The sequence below is a fragment of the Serpula lacrymans genome (assembly GCF_000218685.1).
Source record: "Serpula lacrymans var. lacrymans S7.9 unplaced genomic scaffold SERLAscaffold_8, whole genome shotgun sequence".
In the NCBI taxonomy this organism is placed as follows: Eukaryota; Fungi; Basidiomycota; class Agaricomycetes; order Boletales; family Serpulaceae; genus Serpula; species Serpula lacrymans.
Window position 1 is genome coordinate 452,877 of NW_006763297.1, and position 14,709 is coordinate 467,585.

General features: G+C 50.3%; 5 protein-coding genes across 5 annotated transcripts; 2 read left to right on the top strand and 3 right to left on the bottom strand.

Annotated features, from left to right (window-relative positions):
- Nucleotides 1–576: 576 nt before the first annotated feature.
- Nucleotides 577–3,302, top strand: SERLADRAFT_356454 (uncharacterized protein; the record flags this gene model as incomplete). The annotated part of the gene is made up of 15 exons (XM_007319205.1): nt 577–953; nt 1,004–1,194; nt 1,251–1,315; nt 1,368–1,380; nt 1,431–1,458; nt 1,509–1,583; nt 1,639–1,646; nt 1,707–1,772; nt 1,835–1,904; nt 1,954–2,221; nt 2,276–2,381; nt 2,437–2,488; nt 2,544–2,794; nt 2,847–2,884; nt 2,943–3,302. The coding sequence occupies 15 exons, from the start codon at nt 787–789 to the stop codon at nt 3,183–3,185; spliced, it is 1,641 nt and encodes a 546-aa protein (XP_007319267.1).
- A 220-nt stretch (nt 3,303–3,522) lies between these two features.
- SERLADRAFT_361877 (uncharacterized protein) lies at nt 3,523–5,151 on the bottom strand (the record flags this gene model as incomplete). Its single annotated transcript, XM_007319206.1, has 7 exons — nt 3,523–3,705; nt 3,848–4,027; nt 4,140–4,296; nt 4,408–4,789; nt 4,850–4,903; nt 4,961–5,066; nt 5,125–5,151. 6 exons carry the CDS (start codon nt 5,049–5,051, stop codon nt 3,523–3,525), a joined length of 1,047 nt encoding a protein of 348 aa, XP_007319268.1.
- Nucleotides 5,152–5,479: 328 nt separating this feature from the next.
- On the bottom strand, nt 5,480–6,961 carry SERLADRAFT_469515 (uncharacterized protein; the record flags this gene model as incomplete). Its single annotated transcript, XM_007319207.1, has 3 exons — nt 5,480–6,219; nt 6,276–6,758; nt 6,819–6,961. The coding sequence occupies 2 exons, from the start codon at nt 6,412–6,414 to the stop codon at nt 5,846–5,848; spliced, it is 513 nt and encodes a 170-aa protein (XP_007319269.1).
- Nucleotides 6,962–7,400: 439 nt separating this feature from the next.
- Nucleotides 7,401–10,387, top strand: SERLADRAFT_449889 (glycosyltransferase family 4 protein; the record flags this gene model as incomplete). The annotated part of the gene is made up of 9 exons (XM_007319208.1): nt 7,401–7,594; nt 7,660–7,795; nt 7,924–8,095; nt 8,225–8,408; nt 8,614–8,901; nt 8,998–9,178; nt 9,247–9,369; nt 9,497–9,578; nt 9,745–10,387. The coding sequence occupies 9 exons, from the start codon at nt 7,401–7,403 to the stop codon at nt 9,918–9,920; spliced, it is 1,536 nt and encodes a 511-aa protein (XP_007319270.1).
- A 2,348-nt stretch (nt 10,388–12,735) lies between these two features.
- Nucleotides 12,736–14,619, bottom strand: SERLADRAFT_361881 (uncharacterized protein; the record flags this gene model as incomplete). Its single annotated transcript, XM_007319209.1, has 7 exons — nt 12,736–13,326; nt 13,402–13,819; nt 13,870–14,007; nt 14,059–14,125; nt 14,180–14,295; nt 14,349–14,471; nt 14,535–14,619. 7 exons carry the CDS (start codon nt 14,617–14,619, stop codon nt 13,026–13,028), a joined length of 1,248 nt encoding a protein of 415 aa, XP_007319271.1.
- Nucleotides 14,620–14,709: the final 90 nt, after the last annotated feature.

Genomic DNA, 14,709 nt, shown 5'->3' on the forward strand with positions numbered 1-14,709 from the left:
GTGCACTGGTAGCCAGGTTGAGGTACAAGAAATTGGATACTCTCTCGACTTCCAGCCACAACCAGTAAATGGAAACTGATCTGGCATATGATTTTGGCCAACCACCGGTGTGTCATGTCTTCTACCGTAATACACCCGTTCTAAGTTAACCATATGGTCACTCCAGTACGCGGAAAATCTCAATTCATTCTTGCGTCATTGAGGACCCTATCTGCATCGTTCTTATAGCTATAATTGCCTTTCCGTCGGGCTGTCTTCTGCAGTCGGATTCACACAGACAAAAATGTCTGAGATTTTGACAACCGCGACTATTGTGCCTGCATTCGGCTTTTATTTCGATTGGACGACCCCACGGGCCAACCACAGACCACGGGGATAGTGAGCACGTTGATTGGCTCCAACTAGAACAAGCCAGACCAACCTGCAAGTGAATATTCTGTTTCCATCAATCGATCCACTCAAAATAGATATGTTCCAGAGAACTTCATGTTGCTATGTGCTGCGTAGGTCATGGGTCTATTCCTACCACAGCCGAAGCACACGTACCCCGCGAAGGAGGCATCTTGCTTGTGACAGCATTCCACTCGGCTTTAGAGTCAAGCGTGGGTCGAGAACAACCTACCAGCAGCTCATGACTCTGGTTATGGAAGGTTCCCGGTAATGGATCCGAAGTTAATCAGCTCATCTTCAGACACATAAGAGGTTTCAAAATGACTGACACAAGGGCAAGCTCGACTTACCAGTGCCTTCCCCGGCTACAGTCGTTGGCTCATTCTGAGGTCACAAATGTTGCTGCAAGGCGTCGTCTTTCTAGCTGTCCACCTCGGCGTCACTGCTGCAGGTCCTCTATCCAAGAGAGCTGCGCCTACCGTGACGCTTGATAGCGCTACCGTAACAGGATCCACTAGTGGTTCAGTGTCTCAGTTCTTGGGTATACCCTTCGCGCAACCTCCGTATGTGTCTATGCTTGAATATAGTGACCTTCGCTGATCTAGCCTATCAGCGTTGGAAATTTGCGTTTCCAGCTACCTCAAACCTTGCCTGCATACAATCAGAGCTTTGACGCAACTGCCTTTGGGCCTGCCTGTCCTCAGCAAGCCATCACGCTGCCAATCCCCCCTGGTCTAGCCTCTGAGACTATCGACTACATCACAAATTCCATTTACCAAGTCATTACTCCAAGCTCTGAGGATTGTGAGTATCACGAGGCAATAACTGATTTGAACTTGAAATTTAAGACACATTTATAGGTCTTAGTCTTAATGTTTACACGCCTGCCAACGCAGCACCCGATTCAAAACTGCCTGTTGTTGTGGTATGTACATTCCACCAAAGCTCATCTGCCATCTAACTATATACTCTCGCAGTGGATCTTCGGAGGTAATCACTATATATTTACAAATTGGACGTCTGTCTTACGCTTTATATAGGTGGATTCGAGCTAGGAGGTCCCTCGATGTGAGCATCACTAAACGAGATACCAAAATATTGCTAATATTTATTTTTAGTTATGGTGGCGGCACGATCGTAAACAGGGCGTTGGATTTGAACGAACCCGTGGTTTATGTCAGTATAAACTACCGGTAGGTCTCTCACCGCGTCTATTCTACTAAATATATTGATAAGTTGCTCCTACAGTGTGACTGGTGAGCAACGCATGTCGCTACGATACTTAAAATCAGACTAATGACCGTCTTTTCACAAAGCTTTCGGTTTCCTGGCCAGTCAAGAAGTGAAAGATGCGGGAGTAGGGAATCTCGGTCTGCAAGATCGTAAGATTCATCACCTTCCAATAACCATTCACTACTGTTTCACTAATATTCGCGTCTACCAGAACGTGAAGCTTTACGATGGGTCCAAAAGTATATCGGTGCATTCGGAGGTGACCCCACCAAAGTTACTATGTGCGTAGCTTCGCCCTCTTCTTTCCACATCTGCTTCATTGAACTATAGCTGGGGCGAGAGTGCTGGAGCAATATCTGTTGCACTCCAAATGGTCACCAACGGCGGTAATACCGAAGGTCTATTCCGTGGAGGCTTCATGGAGTCTGGATCTCCCATTCCTGTCGGCGACATCACTCACGGACAGCCATACTATGATGCTATAGTTAACCAGACAGGTTGTTCCACTGCATCGGATACTTTAGACTGTCTTCGTGGAGTTCCTTATGACACCTTGATGGACGCAGTCAACAATTCGCCCTTTATCTTCTCCTACCAAGTAAGCTGCGTTCCTGTGTATCACACTGTCATGAAATTTATGGGCTGGAATTAGTCCCTTATACTGGCATGGCTGCCTCGGGTTGATGGGGTATTCCTGACTGAGGACCCTCAGATATTGGTACAACAAGGATCAGTAGCGGATATACCGTTCATAAATGGTGCGCTTCAGTTTGTTTATCTTGTCACGACACTGTTGTAAACCATCCTTCGCAGGCGACTGTGACGATGAAGGAACTCTATTCTCCCTCTCCACTACAAATGTCACGTAAGAAATCCCAGACTCGATAAACTTGGCGGTAGAATCTCATGGTTTCCCACAGGACTGATGATCAACTGGAAGAATATCTTCAAACGTACTGGTTACCGGATGCCTCCAGTGATATCATCGACGAGTTGATGCAATACTATCCCGACGACATTACACAAGGATCGCCATTCAACACCTCCATTCTGAATGCACTGACACCCCAATTCAAGCGCATCGCCGCATTCCAAGGAGATGCCGTCTTCCAAGCACCCCGTCGCTTCTTCTTGCAACAGCGTTCGGGATTACAGAGCACATGGTCTTTCCGTGAGCCTCCCTCTCCCTTACCACCCAAGGCTCCCACTGATCTGTCTGCTAGTGAGCAAGCGTCTCAAGGATGTACCTTTCCTAGGCTCTGTGAGTGTTCTCCCAGTGTAACCCCCATCGCCTTCTTTTTCTGATATCTTCCCTACAGTTCCACGCATCCGACATTCTCGACGTATACGGCCCAAGCGACATGACAGACTATCTCATCAACTTTGTGACCAACCTCGATCCTAACGGAGCGACAGGCATAAGTTGGCCACAATATACCACCGCCGCACCCAACCTCATGACCTTCATGGATGGGCTTCCCTCACTGGAAATCACTCAGGATACCTACCGAGAGGCTGCTATGACTTATTTGACGAACGTGACGCTGCAATACCCTATTTAACGGTTGACATATCTATCCGGTTAGGTTGTCTTGTCTTTTTCACAATCCCAATGTATATCGCGGATCTGTTGTAGCTTTTTATGACTTATGAATATATAAAATACTTGCATTGCTGTCAGACGGCTAACATCGTTGCGACAATGATGCGCGAAGGCGAAAATATAGGAGGTGCAAGAAGAAACGTCTTAGGCCGCACAAGCTCTCTTCGAATAAATGACAGATCAATTACGTATATCATCTATGATACAAGGACAGAGGGGGGGTGAATCGATCTATGATAAAACACATTCATAAAAACGGGAAAAAAGGGGGGGCCCACAACCAACAGCAGTCAGTATCACGACTCCCGTCCAGACTGATACTCATCTCCACTCTCCTGCTCGTCTATCCGTGTCCGAGTTTCCCGCACGACCTTCGGCGGCGGCGGCTGGACGGGCTCGTCCTCCGGATCTGGCGGGGACAGCGTTGACCCCTCGGCCTCGTAGAAATCAGATAAGGCGAGCGGACGCATGTTGAAGCCCTGCGCGCGAAAAACCGAGAAAAACCGCAGATCGAGACGATGATGATGATAATGAAGAAGAAGAATTGATTAGCACGAGCACACAACAGACACACAAGATTTCTAGATTTCAAGATCGAGATCTAGACGATGATAAACGCACCTCTATCTGGGCTTTTGCCATCGCCTCTGGATCATCAGCCATGCTCCTCATGCATTCCCTTACGGGCATCATCGCGGCGTTCCGGCACAGTTCTCGAAGGTCAGATCCGGAATAGCCTACCGTCTGGTTGGCGATGAGACGGATGGAAAAGTTGGATTCGAGTTTGGTGTCTTTGAGCATCTAGGGAGGGGGAAATCGGTGTGGATAAGCATGGATGAGGAAGGTAGAGAATGAAGGGGAGGTGATGGTGGAGGTGGAGGTGATGATGATGATGAGTTTGGGTGGTACGCACTAATGATAAGATCTTGAATCGTTGGTCCGCATTTGGGAGTCCAACTGCAAACCGTTTGGGCATCCGCCGTAAAATGGCAGGGTCAATATCGTTCGGCCGGTTAGTAGCACCAAGAACCATGATCTGATCAGACCCAGACAATAAACCGTCCCACGAGCTATCCAAGATTCAAAAAAAAAACAGAAGAAGAAGGAAATCCCAGCGATAACGTTAACCAACCAATTCACCGCGAGAACACCGTGACAGGGGGGGTAGGGAAAGCACTCACGTCATAAACTCCGCCTTCATCATCCCCGTCACCTCATGGTCGTCCTTGCTTCTCTCCCTCAGAAAGGAATCGATCTCGTCGATGAAGATGATGCTGGGCTGCGTCTTGCGCGCGAGGCTGAAGAGGCCGGCGACGAGCTTGTTGGATTCGCCGAACCATTTGTTGGTGAGGACGGAGGCGGGGATGTTGATGAAGGTGGCACCTGATTCTTTGGCGAGGGCACGTGCGAGCATGGTTTTGCCGCAGCCTGGGGGACCGTAGAGCAAGACGCCTTTCGGAGCGCCGAGGAGGGAGGAGGTGGAGGAGAAGAGGGCGGGGTAGAGGAGGGGATATATGATAGACTCGCGAAGGGATGTGATGATGGGGTCCAAACCACCGATATCTGACAAAACATAACAGTGGTGATCAGCCTGACGCATCTGGTGAGATAGACCGAATATACCTGTGAAATGCACGTGGATGTTGTCGGGATGGACAACTTCTTTGGAGATCGTTTCTGTCGTTCGGTTAGTATGGGCTGTGGAGTTAAGTCATGGGGAGTAAGGGTGCACACTTTCGTATTCGTCTAGCTTGAGGCCCTTATGTCCCAGTTTTTTCAACACCTCTGTTCTCTTTGTTTCAGCGTCACGTTCTGACGGAGACATGACATCCCAGAACCACTACACCCAAAAGTCAGCACCCACAATCCACAAAATAGCGGGAGTGCAAGACACTCACCCGGACTGCATAGTATACCGCCGCCTTGCGTGTGACACAATCCAACAAAGATATAGATTAGCGAGAGGACTGCACGAGAGATATTATATTCGTGCCAACACGCACTTGAGAAGCTACGAATAGTGCGACTGTGTGTGTTTTGCCAGGATGTAAGCGATGGAGGGTTTATGGAGAATGACAAGGGTGCGTACCGTCGAGAATGACCCGTTTGGTGGTGGTGGATGCAGCCATGGCGGTAGTGTATGTTTGGTGACTTCTGGTGTTTTATCTCATTAGCTCGTCGAGCTCGATGGTTCCAACGATGTCAAGACCTTGGACAAAGCAACTGCACGATGAGGAATGCTTGAAATTTACGTTGGGAGTTGACCAAGAACTATTTTTGAATTATTTATTTTAGTTACTGTGATAACCTTATCCAAAACATCTCATTGGCTCTGACTCATATCCAACCCTAACCTTCCCGAGTGAAAGCCAAAACATCCGCATTTCGCGTCGTGCTACAGTATGTTACAAGTGGATGGGAGTATGCAAAAAGGTAGGTGTGCTGCACAGAAAAAGGAGAGTATGCAAGAAAGAAAAGGAAAAGCCTGGTCCGTGCCCAGGACGTCATAAGGGATACAAGTACATAGATTCGTGTGCAGCATAACGTCCGCGGTGCGATGGCAGAGACAATATTCCATTTCCTCTTCGATGCCCCAGGGACGATATACCTAAGCCGATGTTATTGCAAAGGCTCACGACCCACACTGACCGCATCTACCTCTGCCATCTCCACAGTGGCGCGGTGAGCACCCCCATGGACGCGAGCACCCTTGGAGCTGGGGAGAGTGAAGGTCTTGTACTCCTCGTTGATGGTGGCTGCGCCCGACGAGGGCTCTGAGCTTTCTGGGCTGGATGAAGATAGCTGTCTCTGTTGCTCTCTGGTGAACTCCCGAGTGCTGAAAGGAGCAGCTCTAACCCAGCCTATGAATCCCGTCCGTCTCCTTGGACGCTCAGGCCTGGCATTAGGCGGCGGAGGCATAGGTGGACCCCGGCGTTTTGTAGGTCTCCATCTAGCGACGACATAGAGACCGAGCACGAGGGTCACGAAACATACTTTTGTAAAAATGTGGCGTTAGTAGGGATGATGCGTTTATGGAGTGGTAACGTACTGAGGGCAACGCCTATAGCCACTGACGTACGTCTCGCTATCCTGTCATTTTGTGGTTCATATCCGCGAGGAGTGTTGTTGGTGGGGGCCGCGGCATTGCGTGGCACGAGAGGCGGGACAGCCATCGGTAATGGAGGCATTGGAGAGAGTATGGGGTGGGGGAGGGAGACGGGGTGCCAGAGATACTCTCGTCGGGTTCGAGCTTTTCAAGGCTTTTATTTAGAGCCGACTGATTCGTGAGTCACACAAACTGGAGGAACAAGTATACTTTGCTGTGGTCCCTTTTTTCCGATATCCGGCGAAAAAAGACATGGCTTTTTATTCGATTGGGTGGTGCTCGTGTGGGCGAGACAGGTGACGAGTGACATGGGGAGATCCTCAATCAGGTAATGTAAGGGGAATGGAAATGGCGCAGTGCTGTGCTGTGTCCTGGTGGTGCTGTGCTCGCCGTGGTTGTCGGGCACATCACATATACCTAGGGCGCCTAGGTGAGTACATTTTATTATTAGGCAGGCTTGGAGAAAGGGTGTTACGTAGGACGTACGCCTGGAAGACCATCGCCAGTTCGGTGGGCCGTCGTGTGCGAAGATTGATAGACGAAAAGAGGTGGAGAATCGCAGAACGCAGAAGAGAAGAGAGCGCGCTAGAGCTGGTGGGGAATATCACCCGAGTCGGATCCTGCCCCCCCTGAGAAATAGCACAGAAAGTATGTAAGCACGACATTGTTAGCCGTCAGACCAGACACGCTGACATCGTTCGCCATTGCTGTATGTAACGTGTTCTGTGTATTTAATTATGAACACGAGGGGGAGGCACCGCTTTGTGGAGGTCAAAACCCAGCGATGGCACTCCAGCCGCGGGTCTGCACCGCGGCTGCAACAGAACGATCCATTCGAAACGGACTTTCGGTCAAGCTGGAATTGGGGCAAAAGAGCCTCTGAGCGCCTGTTGACATGTCATGGCGACGAAAGGCAGTGAACCAAGGCAAATCAGAAACATTGGAAAGAAAGAGACAAGGGCGGTGTCTATCCCTCCTTACGGCACCGCACATAAACCCTAACCTACCAGCACACGTGACCACCCCTTCCTACACGTTACACTCTGCATAACTGCTATCACACAAACCATGAGGTCAATCTCCTTTCTCTTCCTAACAGCCCTCCTCGAATTCGCTTGCTTGGCTGGCCTGGTCATATACGTCCGACATCTCCGTTCTCGCAGTCTCGCAGCACGAAAACATGTATTGCTCCAGCTGGGATATTCGGGTTCCGGTAGTGCTAGTAAGAACCTAAGATTTGTCGGCTTCTTCCATCCCTACTGGTGCGTGCTCTCTTTTCCCATTACACACCCCGCAAATCCGCAATCTTTGACGATAAGACGTGAAGCAATACAGGTGGAGGGGGCGAACGCGTCTTGTGGACCGCTATTGCTGCTATCCAGCGGACAGACCCGTCCATCATATCCGTGGTCTACACAGGCGATGTAGACGCCACAAAGGATCAGATCATACATAAAGTAAAGGTGAGTTTCTGCCTCTTCCCTTCCCTTTCGTCTATTGTTAGTGTTTCGTGCTGGGCAAAAGTACATAAACAAGCAGCAGGGTCTGCGCGTTTGACTGGGCAAAGGGCTAACCATCCTCGCACCCACAGGCCAGGTTCGACATCGCTCTCTCACCCTCATCTCTCCATTTCGTCTTCTTGCGCCATCGAACCCTCGTTGAGGACGCGGCATGGCCGAGGTTCACCCTTTTAGGTCAGAGTCTCGGCTCCATGGTTCTCGCTTGGGAAGCCATGTGTGGGCTCATACCAGACTTGTATATCGGTAAGTCCGTGCATGCCGTGCTTTCGGGGCCGTGCCTTTCATTTGGGGTTTCATCACCACATTGACGATAATAACGATAATAAAACAACAAAACAAAAATAACTAATGGTATGTTGGTCATACGTGCAGACACGATGGGATACGCCTTCACCTTCCACGTCGTCTCCTGGCTGGGCGGAATCCCGGTTGGGACGTACACCCACTACCCGACGATCAGCACGGATATGCTCGCGCGCGTCCGGTCTCGAAAGCGTTGGCACACAAACTCGGACGTCATCTCTTCGTCCGCAGTTCTTTCCCGCGGAAAACTGTTGTACGTGTCGTTCCTCGCTCATCTTTTGCGTGTCCTGATCTCGTCACTCACGAAACACTAATCATAACGACAATAACAATAACTTGTGATTATGATCATCACTTGCACACCCCTGATCTCATCATCACGAAAAACTAATAACAACGATGATGATGATGTTGATGTCGACGACGACAATGACACATGACATGTCCCACCAAAACAGATACTACCGCCTCTTCATGTACTACTACGCCCTCTCCCTCCGCGGCGCCTCCTTCATCATGGTCAACTCCTCCTGGACGAAATCCCACATCGACAGCGTCCTCCAACACTCCGACCCCCTCCTCGACACCCTGCACGCCCTCACCCCGCTCCTCGCCCTCCGCCTCCTCGCCCCCTCACGCGCCCCACGCTCTGCCAAGGTCGTCTATCCCGCGTGCGATACGAGGGAGATGGCGAAGTTCGGGTTGGGAGGGAGGGAGAGGGTTGTGTTGAGCATTGCGCAATTTAGGTGCGTCCCTCCCATTCGCTTGGACACGTCCTAGCGTCTATCGCCGTTAATTAGATGTCTTGACTTACGCGCTTATGCTCTTTTGCTATGTTGTAGACCTGAGAAAGACCACGCGGCACAGCTTTACGCGTTCCGCGAGCTCCTCAAGATGCATCCTTCATACGGGATGAAAGGCGATGAGGAGGTGAGGTTGGTGCTGTTGGGGGGCAGTAGGAACGACGAAGACGCAGCTCGGGTCGAGGCGCTTCGTCGGCTTGCTAAGGAACTAGACATCCAGGTCAATCTCCCATTTCATCTACGATCTATGAACGTCGTACTGACAAAACCCGACTTCTGTGCGCAAAGTACAACGTCGAATTTGTCGTGAACGCTTCGTATCCGTCTATGCTGTCGTGGCTATCGACAGCGAGTATAGGGCTGAGCACGATGGTGGATGAACATTTTGGGATTAACGTTGTTGAGTTTATGGTTAGTTCCCTCCCCTTTTCTCTCACTTATTCATTCACGCACTTATTCGCGCACTCGCTTACCCGAAATGTCGCCATCTCGTTAATTCGCTCGCTAACGAACGAACCCCTTAACTTACCTCGACCAGGCTGCAGGCGTCATCCCGGTGACACACGCTTCGGGAGGACCTCTAAACGACATCGTCGTCCCCTTTAATGGAGAACCTACAGGTAAGAACCGCTAAACTGATCAACACGACGTCTATCACCTCATTCTAAACGTAAAAACTGACGAATTCTTAATCATATTCCCCATTTTCACATGATTCATCACTCATCACTCATCGTTATGGCGCTTCGTGATCGATAATGATGACGATGTGTGCATGTATGCCAGGCTACCACGCGACTTCCCCTGAGACGTTTGCAGCCGCGATGGAGAGTGTGCTGACGTTACCGGCCGCGGAGGAGGTGAAGTTGAGGGAGAGAGCGAGGCGGTGGGCTGTTGAGAAGTTTTCCGAGGAAGAGTTTGAAAAGGGGTGGAATGGGAGTGGGTGGAGGGATTGGTTGTGAATGCGGGTGCATGAGTCGGGAGAGGCTTGGACGGATGATGGGGGATTTCGGTCGGATCTTGCGATTGCGTTATTTGGACAACGAGTTTTAGTTGCCGGGTATGCTGTACACTTTTCGACGGGAAGGTTCGGGGAGGCTAGTGTCGATGTTACATGATGCAGATGTAGTTCCGTCCTTGCATTGATATCTGATATCTGATTCATGTTCCCTGAAAAGTATACAAAATGATAATACAAACACGTTTTATTCTACATATCTCCTCGTTCCTCGCGACGACCGTGACACTCGAGAGGCCGGCATCTACGCATCTAGCTTTGTGATAATCTCCTCCCTCTTTCCAATGATGTCATTAATGTCCTTATAGCCGCTTAAGCCCATGGTGACATGGAGATCTGCGAGGGTCTGGTTGAGGATCTGTTCCACGCCTTCTTGTCCTGCGATGGCGAGGCCGTACATGAAGGGCCTTGCGACTGATGCGGCGGTGCATAGTGAGGAAGATGGGGGGTGCGATGCAAAAATGAAAAAAAGGAAATAATTAAGAACATAAGAGGAAGCCAAAGACGTCAATCATATATGGGTACGCACTAAGAACGCCCTGTGCGCCGAGGGCGAGGGCCTTGATGATGTCGCTTCCCGTGCGAATGCCAGAATCGAAGAGGACGGTGAGTTTGTGGGAGCGCTGGGCTTGGAGGATCTTGGGGGACCGTGTGATGCGGTCGAGGGCGTCGAGGGAGGCGATGGCGCCGTCGACTTGTCTGCCGCCGTGGTTGGAGACGACGATGCCGTCGACGTTGATGTCGATCGCCTTCTCTGCGTCCTGTTGGGGTGTGTGAGCATAAGACAAGGGGATGTGGGTGTGTGGTGTATGAAGTACACACCGCTACGCTGAGTATGCCCTTCAAGATCAAGGGTCCCTCCCAGTTATCCCTCACAAACTTGACGTCCTCCCAGGTCCTGAACGCGCCCGAGTTGGTCTCCGCCAACCACTCTACCCCCAAATACGCACCCTGCTTTGCCTCCGCGTCGCCGTCCGCGGCCCTCTGCACGACGGTGTCTGGGTCAAAGGGGAAGGCCGTGACGTCGTGGCGCGCTTCGAGGCCGTATCGGCGCATGAAGACGGGGTCGGAGGTGCCGACTTGGATGCCGACGCCGTAGGTGAAGGGGATGTAGGCGGTCTTGATGTCGTGCGGGCGCCAGCCGAGGAGCATCGTGTCGAGCGTGATGACGAGCGCCGTGAAGCCGTTCTCTTTCGCTCGTTTCAGCAGCGAGAGCGTCACCTCTGACGTCCGCGGCCTGTGTCGTCGTCGTCAACGTTGGCGTCGGCGTCAGCATCGTCGACGCGCTCAGTGAAGGGGGAGGGAAGGGACTGACCAGTAGAGCTGATACCAGCGCTGCCCGTTGGGACCGTTGGCTTGTGCTACCTGCTCGATGGACCGCGACGACGCCGTGCTCATGATCATCGGCACCTTGCTCTTCGCCGCCGCCCGCGCCGTCGCCAGCTCTCCGTCTGCGTGCAAGATGCCCTGCACGCCGACGGGTGCGACCAAGAGTGGAGACGCGTACTTGACTCCGAATAGCGTCGTCTGGGAGCGTCGTTAGTAGGTTAAGTGTGCAAGTCTGTGGCTGCACTCGCCTCGATAGACCGCACAGAGGCATCCACCAGCATCCTCGGCACGATCTTCCACCTAGCCAACGCCTTGCGGTTCTCATGGTCCGTCGAGCACGTCCCAGCGCTTCCATACGTATACATATACGCAGCTACACACAGTTCACAGTTCACATCCTTCATTCCATCGCTCGACGGTAAGACTTACGCAGATGGTCCTTCATCACCTCCCGCGCCTTCTCCTCAATCTCATCAATGTTCACCGTCCCCAACACGGGCGGCTTTCTGGAGGCGTATATCCCCAGGTAGTACCCTGCATACTCGTTTCGGGGCGGTAGTGGCACGTCTGACATGATGGGTCCGTGTGGGATAGATAGCGTAGAAGTGATATGGGTGTCACTTATATATCCTTCCTTGCATTCCCCAATAAGCCGTCAGCTGGGCGCGTGACGAAGAGAATAATAGAGTGGGTCGGCCTGAGAGAGCCTGAGTCAACCCGTCCCAACTTTCCGCTCTATCCTCCCTGTCGATCCCCGGTCCGAGCCATCTTCGCCTCGAGGGGGCTATCCACTCTTCGTAACCTACACCTTTGACTATCATCCCCCAGCCAGCTCATCCGTCACCTGAGCATGACATGAGTACCACTCGATCTTAAGTCGCCCCTAACATGTCCTTATCACCACCTAGCCTCGGTTCCTTTTCATTTTACGAAAAAGACATCCGGCATGTTAAAAATAGTGCCCGATTTTTGAAGATTGTATTATCGGTTCCCCTGTGTCAAATTCATCATCTTTTACCCCGCCAACTCGGCTTCCGGCGGTAGTGATACAGCCCGGTCATTATCAACAGCAACCTTATCGGAGTCAACCATGCAGGCAGTCCAAAATAATGCAAGCACGGTTTTTGGAAGATCGTCAACCGATTCCTTCGCAACGTTCACACTCTGCGTCTCAGTTAGCTATTCTGGTCGGGTCTGGCAAGGAACAAAGACCTACAATACTAATAAGCTAGGCATTCGTTAGGATGAAATAAGTGGATCTCACCTCAGAGCGAGTACAAGAGTCTGTGGGCTACATGGCAACCATCTTATAAGTAAGTGAAGGAACGGCCTCCTGTCCTTGAAATTCAGGGATTCTGATAGCCGCGACCTTACTCCCCTTGCTGGATCGCAAACTCCGTATAATCTTACTCAGCACAAAGAGCGTTGAGCAGGAATACCCGATCGCCAAAGTAGAGATCAAGAGTCTCCCAGATCAATGGAATGACATAGCAGCAAAATGCCGCCCATAGAGATTTTCCATGTCAACATCACGTAGTAGGTCCTACATACGTGCACGGCACATTTACTCTATAGCAAGTAAACATGCATTTTAATAGGTGATTAAACTGAAACTAATTTCAGGCATGACTCTAGTACTTAGCTCCAGTATCAAGAAAACAACAACTTGAACTGCAGCTCCAGACAGTCCACGCCATGTTGATAAACATGTGAGGGTGTGTCAAACCGGGTTTGCATCGGGTGGATGGTGGCGTAAGACGGATACGATGTCCAATACAGGTGCAGGATACTCGAGCACGGACATCCCGAAGTGCTGTGCATCGCCGTCGTCGTCGTCCGGATACTCTGTAGTCTCGGTACGTAGGCACAGATTAGACCCCATTTTCGGGTCAGACAGTTCAGGTGAGCATGAGTGGCGGGATGTACTTTGCAGACTGTCGAAAGTTGACACTGTATGTGGATGACGCTTTGATATTTTGGGAGTGTGTACGGATATGCGACGACCAGGTAAATGTTCTTGCCTGAATAGAACATGTTCGAGAGAGAAAATATGCCATAATTAGTGGAGTTGGCGGGCAAAGAAACATGGTACACACCTCATTCTTCGACCTTTGAAGATCGCGAAGATACCGAAGCAGCTAATGAGGAAGCCCAACACAGAACGGTAGCTCTTCTTTACTTCTGTTGTGAAACCAAAAAAAGCAAAGACAATGAAGGCGTACATCACAAAACACCATCGCGTTAACTGTAAAACAGCGATGTTTACAGGTGTTGCTTGCCACTCAGTAGCTGGAATTTTGGGAATATGGGAAAATTCGGCATGCACATAATCCCACCCAGGCCAAGGAACAACTGAATCTTCAGTTGCACCCACTATGATTGCGATTAGACTGCACGGGAATGTGCAGGTGACCATCACAACGGCCAGTGCCAATAGTCGGCAAAATGGTTCATCACGTTGAATAAGTATTTTGAATCCTGCTCCCCGCTGTATCAAGGTGCGTGTAGTAACCCCTGGATTTACATGATTTTCAGTGGGTGCAAGATAACCAATCAATACTAACCTAAGTAGCCAAGAAGGATAAGAGACACTATGAATGGCCATATCATAAGTAACGGGTACATGGGCTGCGTGTTGTATAACGCAAAATAACAGCCTATCTCCTCGTAAATGACAAAGCGGTTACTTTGAAAAATATAAGCTGAGATAAAATCAGCATAAGCTTGCGGATAACACACTGCAAAAGACCTACATACGACTATGTACAGTGTTGGAACTCCTATAACCAAAAAAAGGTCACATGCAATGGCTCTCCAATGCTGCTCATCGACGATAAGTCGTCGATCAGTGGTAGACAGCACTGTAAAACGTACCCTGATTTGACTGGGCCGGTTTGTGGTTATGTTTCTTGTGACAAGATACAAGTGACGAGCAATGCATAAGCACGCCGAGTGTACACCAATTGTCCCACCTATCATCAAATGAGATGCTGTCAAAGAAACTTGAGAAAAAACACAAGTACTTGAGCCAAGATGTTCGTACATATGTCACACCACACGGGTGCCCAATCGGTGACATTATGATCCCAAACAATCGAGTTTACGAATCCATTCAAGCAAAGCAAGCATATCCATATAATGAGGGCGGATGTACCGATAATTCTTGCTTTATCAAGGTGTCAGCACCATTGACTTTGATGGAGAAACTTCCAGGTGGATGACAAACCACCTTTTATATGGAGAGGCAGGAGGACAGTGACTAGAACAAAGCCGACGAATGCAAACCCAGAAAAAACATGATTGGTGGACACCATGCTCTTTGAGATGGTAAGCTACGAGTTGATTACTGAAGTGAGGATGGGCTGAGAGGAACTCTTGCTGCGATGGATCCTTTATACCACCTC